Source organism: Fukomys damarensis, unplaced genomic scaffold (genome assembly GCF_012274545.1).
Source record: "Fukomys damarensis isolate Sample0158 unplaced genomic scaffold, DMR_v1.0_HiC HiC_scaffold_26, whole genome shotgun sequence".
Classification (NCBI taxonomy): Eukaryota; Metazoa; Chordata; class Mammalia; order Rodentia; family Bathyergidae; genus Fukomys; species Fukomys damarensis.
The window spans coordinates 13,956,024-13,970,859 of record NW_022900938.1 but is presented as its reverse complement, the minus strand read 5'-3'; the positions used below and the strand labels follow the sequence as shown (position 1 = coordinate 13,970,859).

Below are 14,836 nucleotides of genomic sequence, written 5' to 3'. Positions count from 1 at the left end.
TAGGACTTAACCCCAAATATTTACCCTTAACAATCAATATTCTTCTAATTTATTAAGCTATTTTGTTATATGAATTTTAATTTATAGGGGGGTGGTACTGGGGATCGAACTCAGGACTCTGTACTTGGAAGGTAGGTGCGGTGCCACTGAGCTAAATCCCCAGCCCACTAACTATTTTTAACTTTTTGTTACCTAGTATTGAAATCAGATACAATGTATATTCCTATATATGATATAACCTCGGTAACCTTTATACTAAGACCTAATCTTCCAGTCATTCAACATTTACTTGCTGCTCACTATATACATATTCACATACATACAAAGTTCTGGGCTGGGCCAATTACAAACCAACCCTATTTTCTGTGAGATTTCCTCATGATTCTCAGGAGTCACTTCCATTTTTTAAGCTACTGAATATTATATCTGTACTACTACTACTTATATCACATTTATCTTTTCTCAACTTAACCTTCCTTTAAACAGGCCAGTATACAAGCAAGCTAACTCTTTAAGAAGGTATATACAGTAGAGTCATAAATACTGAAGTATATTTAACTTCCTTGACTTTCTTGAAATATATAAGAACATTTTTCACCTAACAAGGGCCCCCAAATGCAAGCCAATTATTTGATCTGGTGTACAAAAAGAGATTGAATACATGCAAAAAAATGTAAAGGATGCTCAAGAGAAATTTTGTTTATAAAAGAGTTTTATGTTAGTGACTTCTTACCCCATTCCCAAGTAAAATAAGACTTCACTTAGTGTCTTATGCCTCTTGGTATATAGTTCCTTAGTTTCCATAGGGGACTAGTTCATGGGCACTGCCCCAGGTGCCCAAACTCACAGACACTGAAGTCACTTAGACAAGATGGCAAAGTATTTGCAGACACCTACAGACATCCTCCTGTTACTTTAAGCCATCTCTGGATTACTCATATATACCTAATGTAATGCTATAAAAACTTTTTATATTCCATTAAGGAATAATAACAAAAAGGTCTCTACATGCTCAGTACAAATGGAACTTTTTTCAAATATTTTCAATCTATAAGTTGTTCAATCCATAGATACAGAACCCATGTATATGAAGGGATGACTAAACTTCAATTTATAAAATACCAGTACCGACAGTAAAAGGTTCTCTGAAAATGTTACCAATTATAGGTTAGTGTTTTTAAAGATATAGATTATAAGTGAAAGCATATTCATTTGTTTACAATAGGATCAAAAAGGGAAAATGAATTCAGACTGGGCATCATTTATTAATTAAACTACACATTAATTTTGCTCTACTGAGTCCTAATGGCTCAAAAAAAAAAAGCAAACAAAACAACACCAAGAGTAGACAAAGGTGGATTAAATCCGTAAAGATAGAAAATAAAATTGGAGGGCTGGGGATTCAGCTCAGTGGTCCTGCTGCCTGCCTTGCAAGCGCAAGGTCCCGAGTTCAATCCCCAGGACCAAAAAAAAAAAAAAAAAAAAAAAAAAAAAAAGAGCCAGAAAATAAAATTGGACCATCAATTTTTTTTAAAACAGGCAGGAATTGCTGATCCCATATTCCAGACATACATAGATCTTTCTCAAGGAGTCACCCAACTTCAACTAACAGAGCAAGAGTACAGTGAAAAGAGTACACCTTAATTGGTACTATATTTGAATTTCTACTAATTAGATTCACAGCATTCTATGCCCTCTATAAATCTTGCCAACAGGCTATAACCTAGAACAGTGATTCTCAAATTTAGCTTGCATTAGAATCATCTATACAGGTTTATTAAATCATAGATTACTGATTCAGTAGGGATAGGGATCAAGATTCTGCATATCTAAGGTTTGCAAATGCTGCTGCTGGTCCAGGGACCACTACAAACTAAACAAGATCAAAGCCACAAAGAAAGTAGAATATCTTCAGAAGAAAAAGCCCCTTGTATGGGTACTGGTGCTAAGGGGTTTGAGATAATGCTTACCCTTTACATTAGCTCTACTCAATGTTCCAGTCTATGCAGACAGCAAAATTCAAGAGAGTAAATATTCTTTACCTTGGCAAACGTGGTTACCCTGAATCTGAAGGCCTTGTCCATGCCCACATAGTCTCAATTAGGATAGTCAGCTTCCTAATTCTTTCTCTGCTCATTACAAAAGCCTTCAAATCAGTTTTCTCATTTAAGGTAAAGAATGTAAAGAACTAATCCCATACAGTGCCAAAGATTATCCATGACAACTAATTCAATTAATCAAGCAAAACTAAGAATTACCACACATTTAAACAAAACCAGTACTTAGTGAAATGTTATATTGTGTTATTTTTAATCAGGTAACACAAATCAGATCAAAGTAAAAAATATCACATCCAGTTAAGGTAAATAATAATATGTTTAATAAAATGGCTAAGGGCAGGTAGTATATGAAGTTAATTACTTCTTTCATACTAACAACAGTGCTACTCAAGGTGCCAATTCATAATGTGATTAAGTATACAAACTAAAAGTATTTAGAATTTTTCATAAAATTGGACAATGAATCCTAAGCAGAAACCTAATAATCTAGTTGGCAGATTAAGCTGAATCTAATAATTAAAACTATGACCTTTATTTTGTCTTTGTTTACTATTTCATTCTTCTGGGAATTCTAGTGATTCATATTCATTATTTTACTAAAATGCCAATAAAAAAATTAAAAAAGAAAAAGAAGAAAAACTAGTCCTTCACCATAACTGGAGAAACACTACAATGAAACAAACAAATGAACAAATTCTAGATACAAGTTAATAAACCAAGAAACAAATAGTGTAAAAACTAAAAAACACAAACTATTCAAAATTATTCCTCTCTGGCAGGAGCTTAGGGATAGGAAAAGAAATGTTAACTATATAGTAACAATTCTTGCTTTGTATTATACTTCTGTACATATTTTCCCTATAGTTTAAGTTTCCTAGGTACAGAAAATAGTAATTGTATCCCCCATCTACCAAATTGCCATGAGTCATTAGAGGTAATAAATTAAAACCAAAAACCTTAACTAAATACAAGTGACATTTTTAAAAATAAAAAAACCGCACAGAAAATATTCAAAAGACAATATAATGTACATAGCTCATGAGCCTTAAGTTAGTGTGAATTCTTATCTGCTTTGTGACTGGCTAGCTGTGTGGTCTAAGCTTTTAGATCCCTCATCTATAATATAGGGTTAGCATATAGCATAGTACAAAGACAGAATTAAGACACATTACCCAGCTGGGGATTTAGTTCAGTGGCACCACATCTGCCTTGCAAACTCAAGGTCCTAAGTTTGACCCCTGTACCCCCCCCACCAACAAAAGGGGCATGTTATGTTATTTTTCTCTAAAACCTGAGAAGTAATCCCAAACTAACCCATTTTACTTACAGATAATCCATTTCTCCATTGCATCCAAAGAGAGATATTCACAAGGCATCTGAAAAAGAATATGTACATTCGTAGTTAAAAGGAATTCTTTAAAATATTCCATATTGAACACTTTCCACATACTCAAAAGTTTTTGTTTTTTAGTACCAAGGACTTAACCAAAGGCAATCACATTGAGTTGTATCCTCAGATGTTTTTATTTTTTATTTTGAGACAGGGCCTCACTAAACTTTAGCTAAATTTCCAGGGCTGGGCTCAAACTTGGGATCCTCCTGCTTTAGCCTCCCAGACTGTTGGGATTACAGGAGTTTGCTACCATGACCAGCTTCCTAACAATTCTTAATATTCAATTCTTGGCTCAAATACCACAACAAATTTGAAAAGTTGGATAAAAATTTTCTAACATATTTAAAACTGCAGTTAATAAAGGACAATAAGAGCAGTCCAGATGTATATACCTTCAATTCTCTCTTTAAAACACACTGTTAGTAAACTGTCTTCAGTGTAGCAAATGACAATTTTCAAATTTTTAAATCTATTTCAGAGTTTACATTATTCCAAAGTATAAAATTTTATTCAAGTGAAAAAAAAAAAAAAACATTTATGTCCTTGGACACTCACTGTCTCCCCAGAAGTCAGTTAGCCATGTGTGCTTTCTCCGTAACATCTATGCTCATACACACAAAGATAGAATAATGATTTGCTTTAGTTGGTAATAACTGAGGTGATTTTTTTTCTTTATACTTTTCTACATGTTCTAACTTTTTTGCCATGGTAAGATAAAACAATCTTTTAAAACTTTAAAGCAAAAAATACTTGTATTATTAGTCAAATTAATTTGATGTTTTTTTGACATCAAAAATGAAAATATGACACTGAGTTAACAGAAAACACTGCAGCAACACTACTTAAGTTATTTTTTAAAAAGTCACATATTTTCATTCAAAAAGGGAGCGACAAAACCATACAGTGTCAGACTGTGCTGGATTAAGCATTGTACTGGGTGCACTGATGAGGCTCAGTAACTGGGCATTTCTCCACTGATCCGCTGAAAGATTCCTACGAGGATAGACCATCTGGAGAGAGATGAGTGCATCTGAAAGAGACTAAAACAAGAAAAACAAAGGTAAGGACTAATTACCTTTTTCTTTCCATTTACATTCCAGCTACAACGGTTCACTGTACTGTAACATTACAAATCAAGACAAACTAATTACAACTGTGCTTCCTGTATAAGATGGATCACACCTTTAGACTTCTTTAAAAATTCTACAAAAGCTACATAGATTATCCATTCCTGGACAAGAGCTTTGCTGAAGAAATAATGTTACTTTCTTAAAGGTTAAAAGGTGCAGCAACACGGGGATCTTTATTTCAAAAGGGGTAGAGATCAACTGTCATCCTTTCATGTAATGTTAAGTTTCTTTTCTGACAGTTCTTACAAAAAAAAAGACTTTAGGGCTGTACGACCAAGTGTCAACATGTTCCTGCTGGCTTGAACCACCAGTGGTACATGCAAAACTGTCTTATGAGATAACCTGAACCATTGGTGGCACATGCATGACTGTCCCATGGTCCGGTCATGCATGTACCACCGGTGGTTCAAGCTGGCAGGAACACAGCATATTCAAATTGAGACTCTTGGCAGCAAGCAACATGAATTACAAGCACCTCCCTGGAGGTCCAGAGGTTAGGATTTGGCAATCTCAACACTAATTACAGCCTCAGGGTGAACAAGGTGAGAAAGCTTGACATGTTTTCTATTTCGCCAAAAAGTACCTTATAACAATAATCTATTTTCTTTCGTAATAAATTACCTGACTGAGACTTGATTTGTTATTTACAGCTTTATCATCAGGTATTTAATATTCATATCTTTTGTCTGTTGCTTTTTTAACTGGCCTTACAATGGAACCTTGCTTCCAAAAATCCTAAAGATTCTTTAATCTGACCACATATAAACTGCCAGGCAAATTCACTCAGAGAATCCAGTGCTCTATTTAAATTCAGTCAATCTGAACCTCTGGTTGTAGAATCCCAGAATCTATAATCTTATTAAGATCTGTCAAATGATTCTGAAGTAGTCAACTAAGAGTGCTTTTAAAAAATGTCAATTAATTTAAAAAATCCTAGTAGATGAATAATAGCCCCTCTATGAAAACACTGAGGTTAACATGTAACATCAGAAAAATCAAGATCAAGAAATAACTGATTTGATTCAAATGAACAATTCTCCTAAATATTATTAATAATCCACCATATGCTAAACCGTGTGCTAATGATCAAAGAATTTTTAAAAATTACAAGAGCCTTTAAGAAAGTTTTTAGCACCTAAGTATAAATAAATAAAAACAAATCTGAAGAGGGTAAATAAAAATAAGGCCATGACTAGGAAAAACAAGAAAAGGATCCAAAGAGAAAAGCAGAGTGGGAAAGAGAGCACTGGGTTAAAAAAAAAATCACTATCAAACTCAGAGTTGTGGGACAGTGGTATGGTGGACATCTGACAAATCTTGACAACTCTATCCACAATGCTGATGTACTCTATTTTCAAAGTGTTATAATCCACTAGGTTCTTTTCAAATATTGACTCAACAGACTCCAAGACCGAAAAAAAAAAAAAAAAAATTCAACAAATTTGTAGATATTGAATACCTATTAACAAAAATCCCTGGTATCAGAAGAGCTTCAGATTTTTTTGGATTTTGGATATGTGCATATAAATAATGAAATATGAGATCCAAAACCAAACAAAAATTCAGTTTCATGTAAACCTTATACATATAACCTGAGAGTAATTTTGTACAATGTTTTTAACAAGCCGGTATTTTCACTGTAACCCCTAACACAAAGTCAGGTGGTGTAATTTTCCACTTCTGACATTTCAGGGCTAACAAGTTTTGAATTTTGGACATTTTGGGTTTTCAGGTTAAGGACATTCAATCTATATAGTACAACTAAGCTAAGAAATTAAATTGGACAAGTATCAAAATTTTTCAAGAGAAAGAAAAGCAAACAAAAACAGTTGGTATTAACTGTATGTCAAGAAAAAGTATAATTTATATGAGCATTGTTATTGAAAAGTCTAATCCTTGTCCATCAAAAACAACAGATTATGATTTAACACTCTGGATTTCAATTCTGGTTTTGGCACTATTGCTCCCAAAAGGTTTTACCTTGTCATGATACTTCTCCAGTCCACAGTGATTTAAAATGATAAGGCTGGGGAAGATACCTAAACATTTCCCTGAAGCACTTAACCTACAGCTCCTCAAACTAGCCCTATTTCAGACAAGCCACAATGTTAAGACTCTTTTTTTGGTATTTTTTATTTTCATACATGTTAATATTCCTTATAGCCAATATTAATTAAGGACTATTTTTCGATCCCCGGTACAACAACAAAAAAAGAACTATTTTTAATATACCTCAAGAGATAGACATTTCCAGTTATTTTCACAAAACTGTCATTTTTTTTCTAAGACTATAATATAGCTAAAAATGATCATATGTTATGTATCCACTTAAGTAATTCATTTCATCTTCCTAACAACTAAATGGGATAAGTATCACTTATACCAAAAAGGAAACTGAAGTACAGTGAGTATGGTTAAGTAACTTACTTAGAACCACAAAGTTAGCAAGTGGCAGAACTGAGATCACAATCTAGGATGTGATGGTTAATCTTTTTTTTCTTTTTCTTTTTTTTTTTTGGTACCATGGATTGAACTCGGGTCCTTCGACAGCACCACTGAACTAAATCCCTGGCCCTGTGATGGTTAATCTTTTTTTCTTTTCTTTCTTTTTTTTTTCGGTTTTTTAAGACAGGGTCTCACTATGTAGTTGAAACTGACCTGGAACTCACTATGCAGCCCAGGCTGGTCTCGAACTCACAGTGATCCTCCTGCCTCAGCCTCCCAAGTGCTAGGATTACAGGGGTGCACCACCACTCCCAGCGTGTGATGGTTAATCTTAATCGTCAAGTCGCTTGGCTTGAGAAACACACAGGAGATCAGTAAAGCACACTTTTGGGTATGTCTGGTCAGGTCATGGGGTGTGACCTGGTTCCGGTCAGTTCTTCTCTGGCTCTTCCCCTGCTCTCTGCTTCCCATGAGTTGAGCAGCTTTCATCCACCACATCCTTTCTTCATGATGTTTCTGCCACAGAGCCAGCTGACCATAAGCTGAAACCTCTGAAACCATAAGCCAAAATAAACCTTTTCCTCCTTTAAAGTGTGTAAATCAGACATTATGTCCCAGCAACTAAAAGCTAACACAGAAGGAGAATGGTAATGGCATTAGACATCTCAAATACTGTACTCTACACTCTATTACCTCTTTGTACTAGACTGAAACGAAAAACTATAATGAATCAACATTTTCCTGAATCTCTACACACTACTGTGAATCTCACTAACTGGCTCTCTGGTTCATAATCAGACAAAACCACAAACAGCTCTCATTCATAACTCAGTATAATTTTTATCCATGCTTAAGTGATCACTTATACCTATTATGGCACATCTAAAATCAAGTGCTTACCTTGCTATGGGGTACAAATTCTTCCATCATCTTTTTTAAAGGGTTTTCATAATCCACAATCATCTGACCAAGACGTGGGTATTCTCGGTCACTTGAAACAGATACATAGAATTTCAATGAGTTATAAGCCACGAAACTGAAAATTTTAGAAAAAATTTTACAATACTGGACTACCTTGCTCCATGGGTCATTTCATGAGCATAGTTGTATAATCCAATGATTGCCTTCCTTTCTTCAATTCGAGACAACAGTATCATTAATGTTGTGTAGGTTATAATCAAATCTAAGTAGTTCTTTGTTAAATCAAAGTTCACAGTCTAGAAAAAAAATCAAATTCAACTCCTTCCTATTTGTCAAAATTTTAGATACCAAGATTTTCATAGCAGCTATTAAAAACCATTAATTTTCTAGTTATTTTAATATTCTGTTCATATAATTTTTAATTTCCATTTTTGTAATTCTAATTCCTTTCACTAAAAAATATTCAAAATTTAGAAGTTACAATAAGTTTTGTGTCTGTTCCACAGTTCCGTGGAAAAAAGCAAAAGAACTTGTGACCACTGTATTTAAACTGGCAACAACTTAAAAGAACAAAAACCCAGAATAATAAACATCTGTACCAGTCTCACCAAGAGGAGTACTAAAAATGAAAGTTTTCACCATTAAGTCACATAGGCATTTCTCACCTTGAATTCCTGTATCTACAAATTGTCATACTAAGAAAAATTCTATTAAGTATCCCTATTATAGAAATAACTATTAGCCACTTTACTAAAAATTGGGCATACTAAGATAAGATACTAAAATTGACAAGTATTTCTCAATAGGTACAAGACTTGGTGATGATACAAAATACAGTATGAATTTTTACTTTTTGTAAAAACTACTCCACAAGTCAAATTAACAATAGTAAAACCTTACACACTAGTTTTATAAATCTGCTCTCAAGAAGAGCAATTGGTCCTGAGTTCTTTTGAGAACAGAAGAGAATTAGAATTTTTCTGAAAATGATACTTACAATATCAAAGAAGACTTGGCAAACATCAATGGTATTCAGCAATTCACAAACATGGTCCTGAAAAGGAACTTATTTTAATACACTATTCATATAATTTTTTTTTCTGGTGCTATAGACTGAACCAGGAGTTGAACTTATGCCAGACAAGGGCTTATGTTCCCCAGCCCTGTATAAATAATTTTAAATTAATAAAATTAATAACATCATATTTTAGATTTCAGTTATGGATAAATTCCAATATTATTATGTTTAAGTGAAAAAGCAAATTATATAATTAACAAATATTAAATCTGCTTCTGAACCATTAAGTATCATAAACTGGAATACCTACCTTAAATTCCATAACATCTACAAATGTGAAGTAATATAATGCCAGATTTTTCAGAATCTCTGATTTTTCTTTCTGTAGTTGTGCAAGCTGTTGCTGTAAAAACAAAATTAAAATGTATTTTCAGAGAACAGAATTATTCAAGTTCACTACAACTATCTTCTTTAATGATTGCTATATGGAAGCATAAGCTTTTAGAATATTTCTAAATGATAAAGGCTTTTTTAAACCAAAATACTTGAGAGAGCAAGTGCTAAGTGATCAGCAACTGAGAGCGTAAGGCTATAAAACAAATCAAAGCAGATTAGTACCAAATTGCGCTATTAAGGAAAATTGGAAAATGTTAGGAAAAAAACAATTATCAAATGAACTCTTTAAAAAAAAACAAATCATGAGCATGATCACATTACTAGAAATGGGAGAAAAGAAAGTGAAACATTACAACTTACACTACAAAAAACAATATGCTATATAAATTTGGAACTTACCAAAAAGAACATCCAGGCAAAGCCACGTTACGCATGCAAAATAAAATGTAGATACAAACATAAAATACAGTAACGGTCCCCTAACCAGATCCACAAAACACAATAATCTATTAAACAAAAGCAAAAACCACAACAACAAAAACAAATGAGAAAGAAGCAAAAATAGAGTCAAGACATGAAAGAGGAAAATGTGAAAGACAAATATTTCAATCAACTACAGTATTAAATTTATAATCCCTAATATTTCTTTTAAAATAAACTACTAATGTAATTTCTGAAAGAATTTAGTCATATTTAAGGCCCTGTAGTAATAGCACTGCCAAAGTTCCAACAAACCATCCAGAACTCTGAGATTCCGAGTGTGGCCTACTGAACAGCAGATCGCACATCATTTAGGATCTTGTTAGAAAAGCCAAATTTCCCACCCACCTCTGATTAACCTGCCTTTTAAACAAGATATATCCAGGTGATCTAAATACAAGAATGTCTGAGAAGCACTTATCCGAAACCCGAGAAAACCAGACAATATGAGAAAGTGTCAAACTTGCTACAAAGCCCAGATAATTCTGAGGCCTTCATATAACTATTAATACCAGTACACGGTACAGGGGAGCAGAAAGGCCTCCACACGTAATTATACTCAACCATGATGATAAGTCAGAAAATATACAGCAGTAAATCTAACATCTGGAAAAGATTCTTTAAAAACAATAAGACACCAACTTAAAACAGCAAGCACAGCAGTCTGGTACACTCAATTATTACAAGGTAAACAACCAATACTTTAGCCCCCAAAGACATTTAAATGAAGTATCTTATTTCTCCCCATAATATCAGCGAAATTCAGATATACTTGTGTAAAGGATATGTTACTGATTCTATGAGAAGCTACATATGAAATAACCCTGTTTTTTTCTTGCAGTCATTTATCACAAAACAATTTCAATTTTTAAAGATGTAAGTGCTTTTCTTCATGCTTAACTCAAATATGAATAAACAGAATTTTATACAAACTTTACAGTTAGCCTGAGACCGAGCATGAGAAAGTTCAACCTGGCAAGACTTCACTGCCCCAATGGTTAGGCATCAGAAAATAAAACTGAGAAGGAACATGTTTCATGCATAATTTTAATTATTACCACTCTAGCAATATCAAGTGAATACTGATTTTTAAAAATCTATTACACTATTTTGTTCAACAACACTACCTTGTTCAACACTAAACATTTATGATTGCCGTAATAATCATTTTTTCTGCTCTGTAGTTCTTAAAATTTGAGTTTCAAGGTAAAAGTAGATTCATAAAAGATACAAAGAGTAAAATCCAGTTGCTACTGGCTTACTAGTAACAATTTATTTCAGTTGCCTTCTAGGGTAATTAACAGTATCCCATGCCCCCTTCAACATCAGTGTCCCGTCTAGTAAATTAATGACACGGTCATCTTAGGTTTTTATATAACCTTCATTTTATATACTAAGAACATGTCACTAACAAAACTTAAAAGCACTGCTGAAATACAAATAACAGCAAAGACTGGAAATCTCTTCTTTCCTCTAAAGATGTGTTCTACTATTCTACATGTCTGTCATCTCCCCTTTACTAATAAAATCTCAATGTAGTCTAAATTTCTAATTTTATTTTCCCCTACACCATATATTAGTAGGTTCTATATTGGCTACATTTACTAAACAATTACTAGGTGTCTAAATTGAAAATAGTCAATCAAGCTTTAAAAGCACTCTCAATCTAATTTACTTTCTCATCTAAATTTCTCCTTCATCTATTCACACACTATGTAGTATATAAACTATTTATTATTGAATATTTTTTCATTCCTACTATTCCCGTTATAGTGCCAAAATCCCACTTACACATATCCAAATCCTACTACTCCTAAACTATTCAGTTTAAATGCTAACTCTATTTTCAAGAAATTACATACTATATGTACTTTTTCCCTGAATAGGGAAAAAACATTTCCTTTATCTCCTCTTTCTTAATGAGTATAATTTCTAACAACAGCTCTCACCTTCTATCTTATCACAGCTATGTCCAACACTATTAAGATTTGAGTTTTTAATTTTCCCAGTCCATATTACACAGCTCTGTACACAAAGAAGTATCTAACATAAAGGAATTATAATGCAAACTTAAAAGATAAGACATTTATACGTCTGTCAGGTAGAATGTTTTAGTAAGTAACGCCAGAATGGGCCGGGGATTTAGCTCAGCTGTTCGGTGGCCTGCCTTGCAAGCACAAGGACCGGAGTTCAATCCCCAGTACCAAAAAAGAGAGAAAAAAAAAAAAAAAAAGTAACGCCAGAAAGTTTACCTCTTACAGTGTAATCATGGCTAAGTAATTTAACATCTCAGAGACTAAATACCCTCAACATTAAATGGGGGCTGATGTATACGGACAGTTAACCAAAGCAATGTACATGGAAACATCCAACTATGCCTAGTACCCAGAAATTGTGTTAAATGTGAGGTGAAAAATGAAGAAAGCATGCAGACCACTTCTTCAAAATAAGCAAACATAAATCAATTTCAAATAATCTTAACACCACTCCTGGTACTTCTAATAAATGCAGATATGTGTTAGGCATTGTTCCAAACATTTTACAAATAACTCAATCCTCACAATATCTCTATCAACAGGTACAATAAGGTTCCCATAAAGCCCCATATATAAGAGGTCAACCAGGCCAGGGATTTAGCTTAATGGTTCCACTGTCTGCTCACAAGTGCAAGGACCCGAGTGTTCAATTTCTCTGGTACCAAAAAAAAGAGGTGAACTATGACTCAGGCTTCAACTACAAAAGAAAAACATACATTTTAGTCCGTGAGGTAACACAGAGTAGATACTACCAACCAGTGTTAACCTCAGATTCAACATCCAGAATTAAAGTGTCCTTAATTCAACACTTCCTTGATTTTTACTATACAAAAAGCAGGAGATGGCTTAAAAATAAACATCAGTAATAAACTGATGTTATACAAGAGAATATTAGAAACTGTAGTATTTTGAATAAAAATTTATTTTGACTCCTGGTTTGGTCGGGCGGCAGGGGGAGTATATTCATGTGATATATACAAAGTCTGCCCAAAAAAGTATACACACTTCAGGAAAAGAAAAACAGTGTAAATGTTTTTTCCACAGGTGGTATTACCCTCGTATGGGGAACCCTAGAGAATGCCATATATCGCAGAAAACCCACTACACTGCTGGTCTTTGGAGAAGAAACTGAAAATGTAAGGCAGCAACCCAATGACCAGGGTTACCCAAGCAGCAGTTTGCTGTACTAATAAATGTCTGAGAGCTAATGGTTATCAGTTTGAGCACCTATGATTGTATAGGACAAATGTAACTTGTCTTAATCTCACGATGTCTCAATAAATTTAGTATTAAAATATTTATGTAAGTTTTTCTTTCCTAGAGTGTGTAAAATTTGTTTTGGTGGATTCAGTATTTTGGCAAAATATCTGTACATTTACATTATGATCTCTAGCTAGGGATCTTTATATTTAAGTAAAATCTGAAAATAAAGAGGGTAAACAAGCATTCAAACTATAAAGATCATATTTTTGCTAAATCTTTTAGATTTGTTTGAAGATTTTTGATAAATCTTCGTAATTAATCTTTGTGCAGTTAAGAAGGGGTTTCCACATAAAGATAATTACCTAAACACTGATTGAAATTTAGTACTTACTGTCATTCTTTTAAAATAAAGGGACTGGGTGGGGGATTTAGCTCAGTGGTTCTACGGCCTGCCTTGCAAGGATAAACTCCTGAGTTCAATCCCCAGTACCCAAAAAATAAAATAAAGGGATTGGCAAATTATAAGGAACCGATGTCTAACAGAGGTAACTCACTGTCTTTCAACACAGGAAGAATCTAGCTAGAGATTTTTTTCTGGTACTGGGAATCAAACTCAGGACCTTGCACTTGGCAAGGCAGGTGGCGACGCCACTGAGCTAAAAATCCCCTGACTTAGCTAGAGATTTTTATTTACCCATTTCAATGATTATTTTCCCAACTAAAACTGTTTTGGCTTAATAAATTATTTTTCTGCATCTAATTATACTACTATCTTGTTCCTCTTAGAAAAAAAACAAATACAGAAGCCCAGTTTCAGGAAAAGCTCTGTCCATTTTCTTAGTATCCAAATCAGGCTTACTTAAATAAAAGAGTACTGAGATTTCTCATAAAACTGTCCCAGCTTCTACCTAATTATCTCTCTCAGCTCAACTATCTCTGCACTTCTGTTGTTTTCTGTTTACACGCGTAACAATGGCAGAATAGGCATCTTAAGGCATCCAGAACTCTACCTTGAAGCAATTTGATTCCTGTAGTGGTGATGCAAGATGTTAACACTGAAGAGTATATGGGCACTCTACTGCATTTGCAAATTCTCTGCACACCTAATATTATTTCAAAATAAAGTTTTTGAGTTGTTTTAAACTCCAGTGGTTTCCCATCAAACACTAAATATAAAATCCTTATCAGTGCTTCAAATAAAGTCTAAACAGGAGCCCTTGCCTCTCCTTTTAGGATCCTCCACCCTCATCCAGCAGTTGTCACACTGCCCTTCCTGCCCATCCCCAGCCTTAAAGCCTTTGCTTTGCACTTGCTCTCTGCTGTCTGGGATGCTCTTCACTACTTCTTAGCATAGTTAGTTCCACCTCACTTCTCTTCACTGAAAGCTACTGTTGAGCACAAGCACTTTTTACCTAAAGTAAACTCTTCTTTCCCGTACTTTCTAACTCCTTATCTTGCTTCCTATCTCTCCCTGAAACTTATTTCCAAATAAAAGCATTTATTCACTTTGTTGTCTAACATTCCAACTTGAATTTAAATTCCACAAGGGCAAAGAGACTTGCATTATTTCCTACTGTATCTCCAGCAGCTAGAATACAGGCACACATAAACAAATAATGAATGATTCTGAGGTATCTCAATATAAAAATCACAAGGGAGTTCTTAATTTAATTTTATTTCATGGGAGGTTGAGACAGGGTCTCACCATGTAGTCCAGACTAGCCTTGAACTCACTATGTATCCCAGGCTAGCCT

General features: G+C 34.0%; 1 protein-coding gene across 1 annotated transcript in view; it reads right to left on the bottom strand.

The window, feature by feature from the left end:
• Nckap1 (NCK associated protein 1) overlaps window positions 1-14,836 on the bottom strand; it is an 89,000-nt gene that overhangs the window by 53,827 nt on the left and 20,337 nt on the right. Inside the window, exons 6-11 of the mRNA XM_010636882.2 lie at window positions 9,278-9,370; window positions 8,947-9,003; window positions 8,103-8,245; window positions 7,929-8,019; window positions 4,356-4,493; window positions 3,388-3,436 (exon numbers count right to left, since the gene is read on the bottom strand). Of these exons, the coding sequence (XP_010635184.1) occupies window positions 3,388-3,436; window positions 4,356-4,493; window positions 7,929-8,019; window positions 8,103-8,245; window positions 8,947-9,003; window positions 9,278-9,370 (571 nt within the window). The remainder of the gene's footprint in view (window positions 1-3,387; window positions 3,437-4,355; window positions 4,494-7,928; window positions 8,020-8,102; window positions 8,246-8,946; window positions 9,004-9,277; window positions 9,371-14,836) is intronic.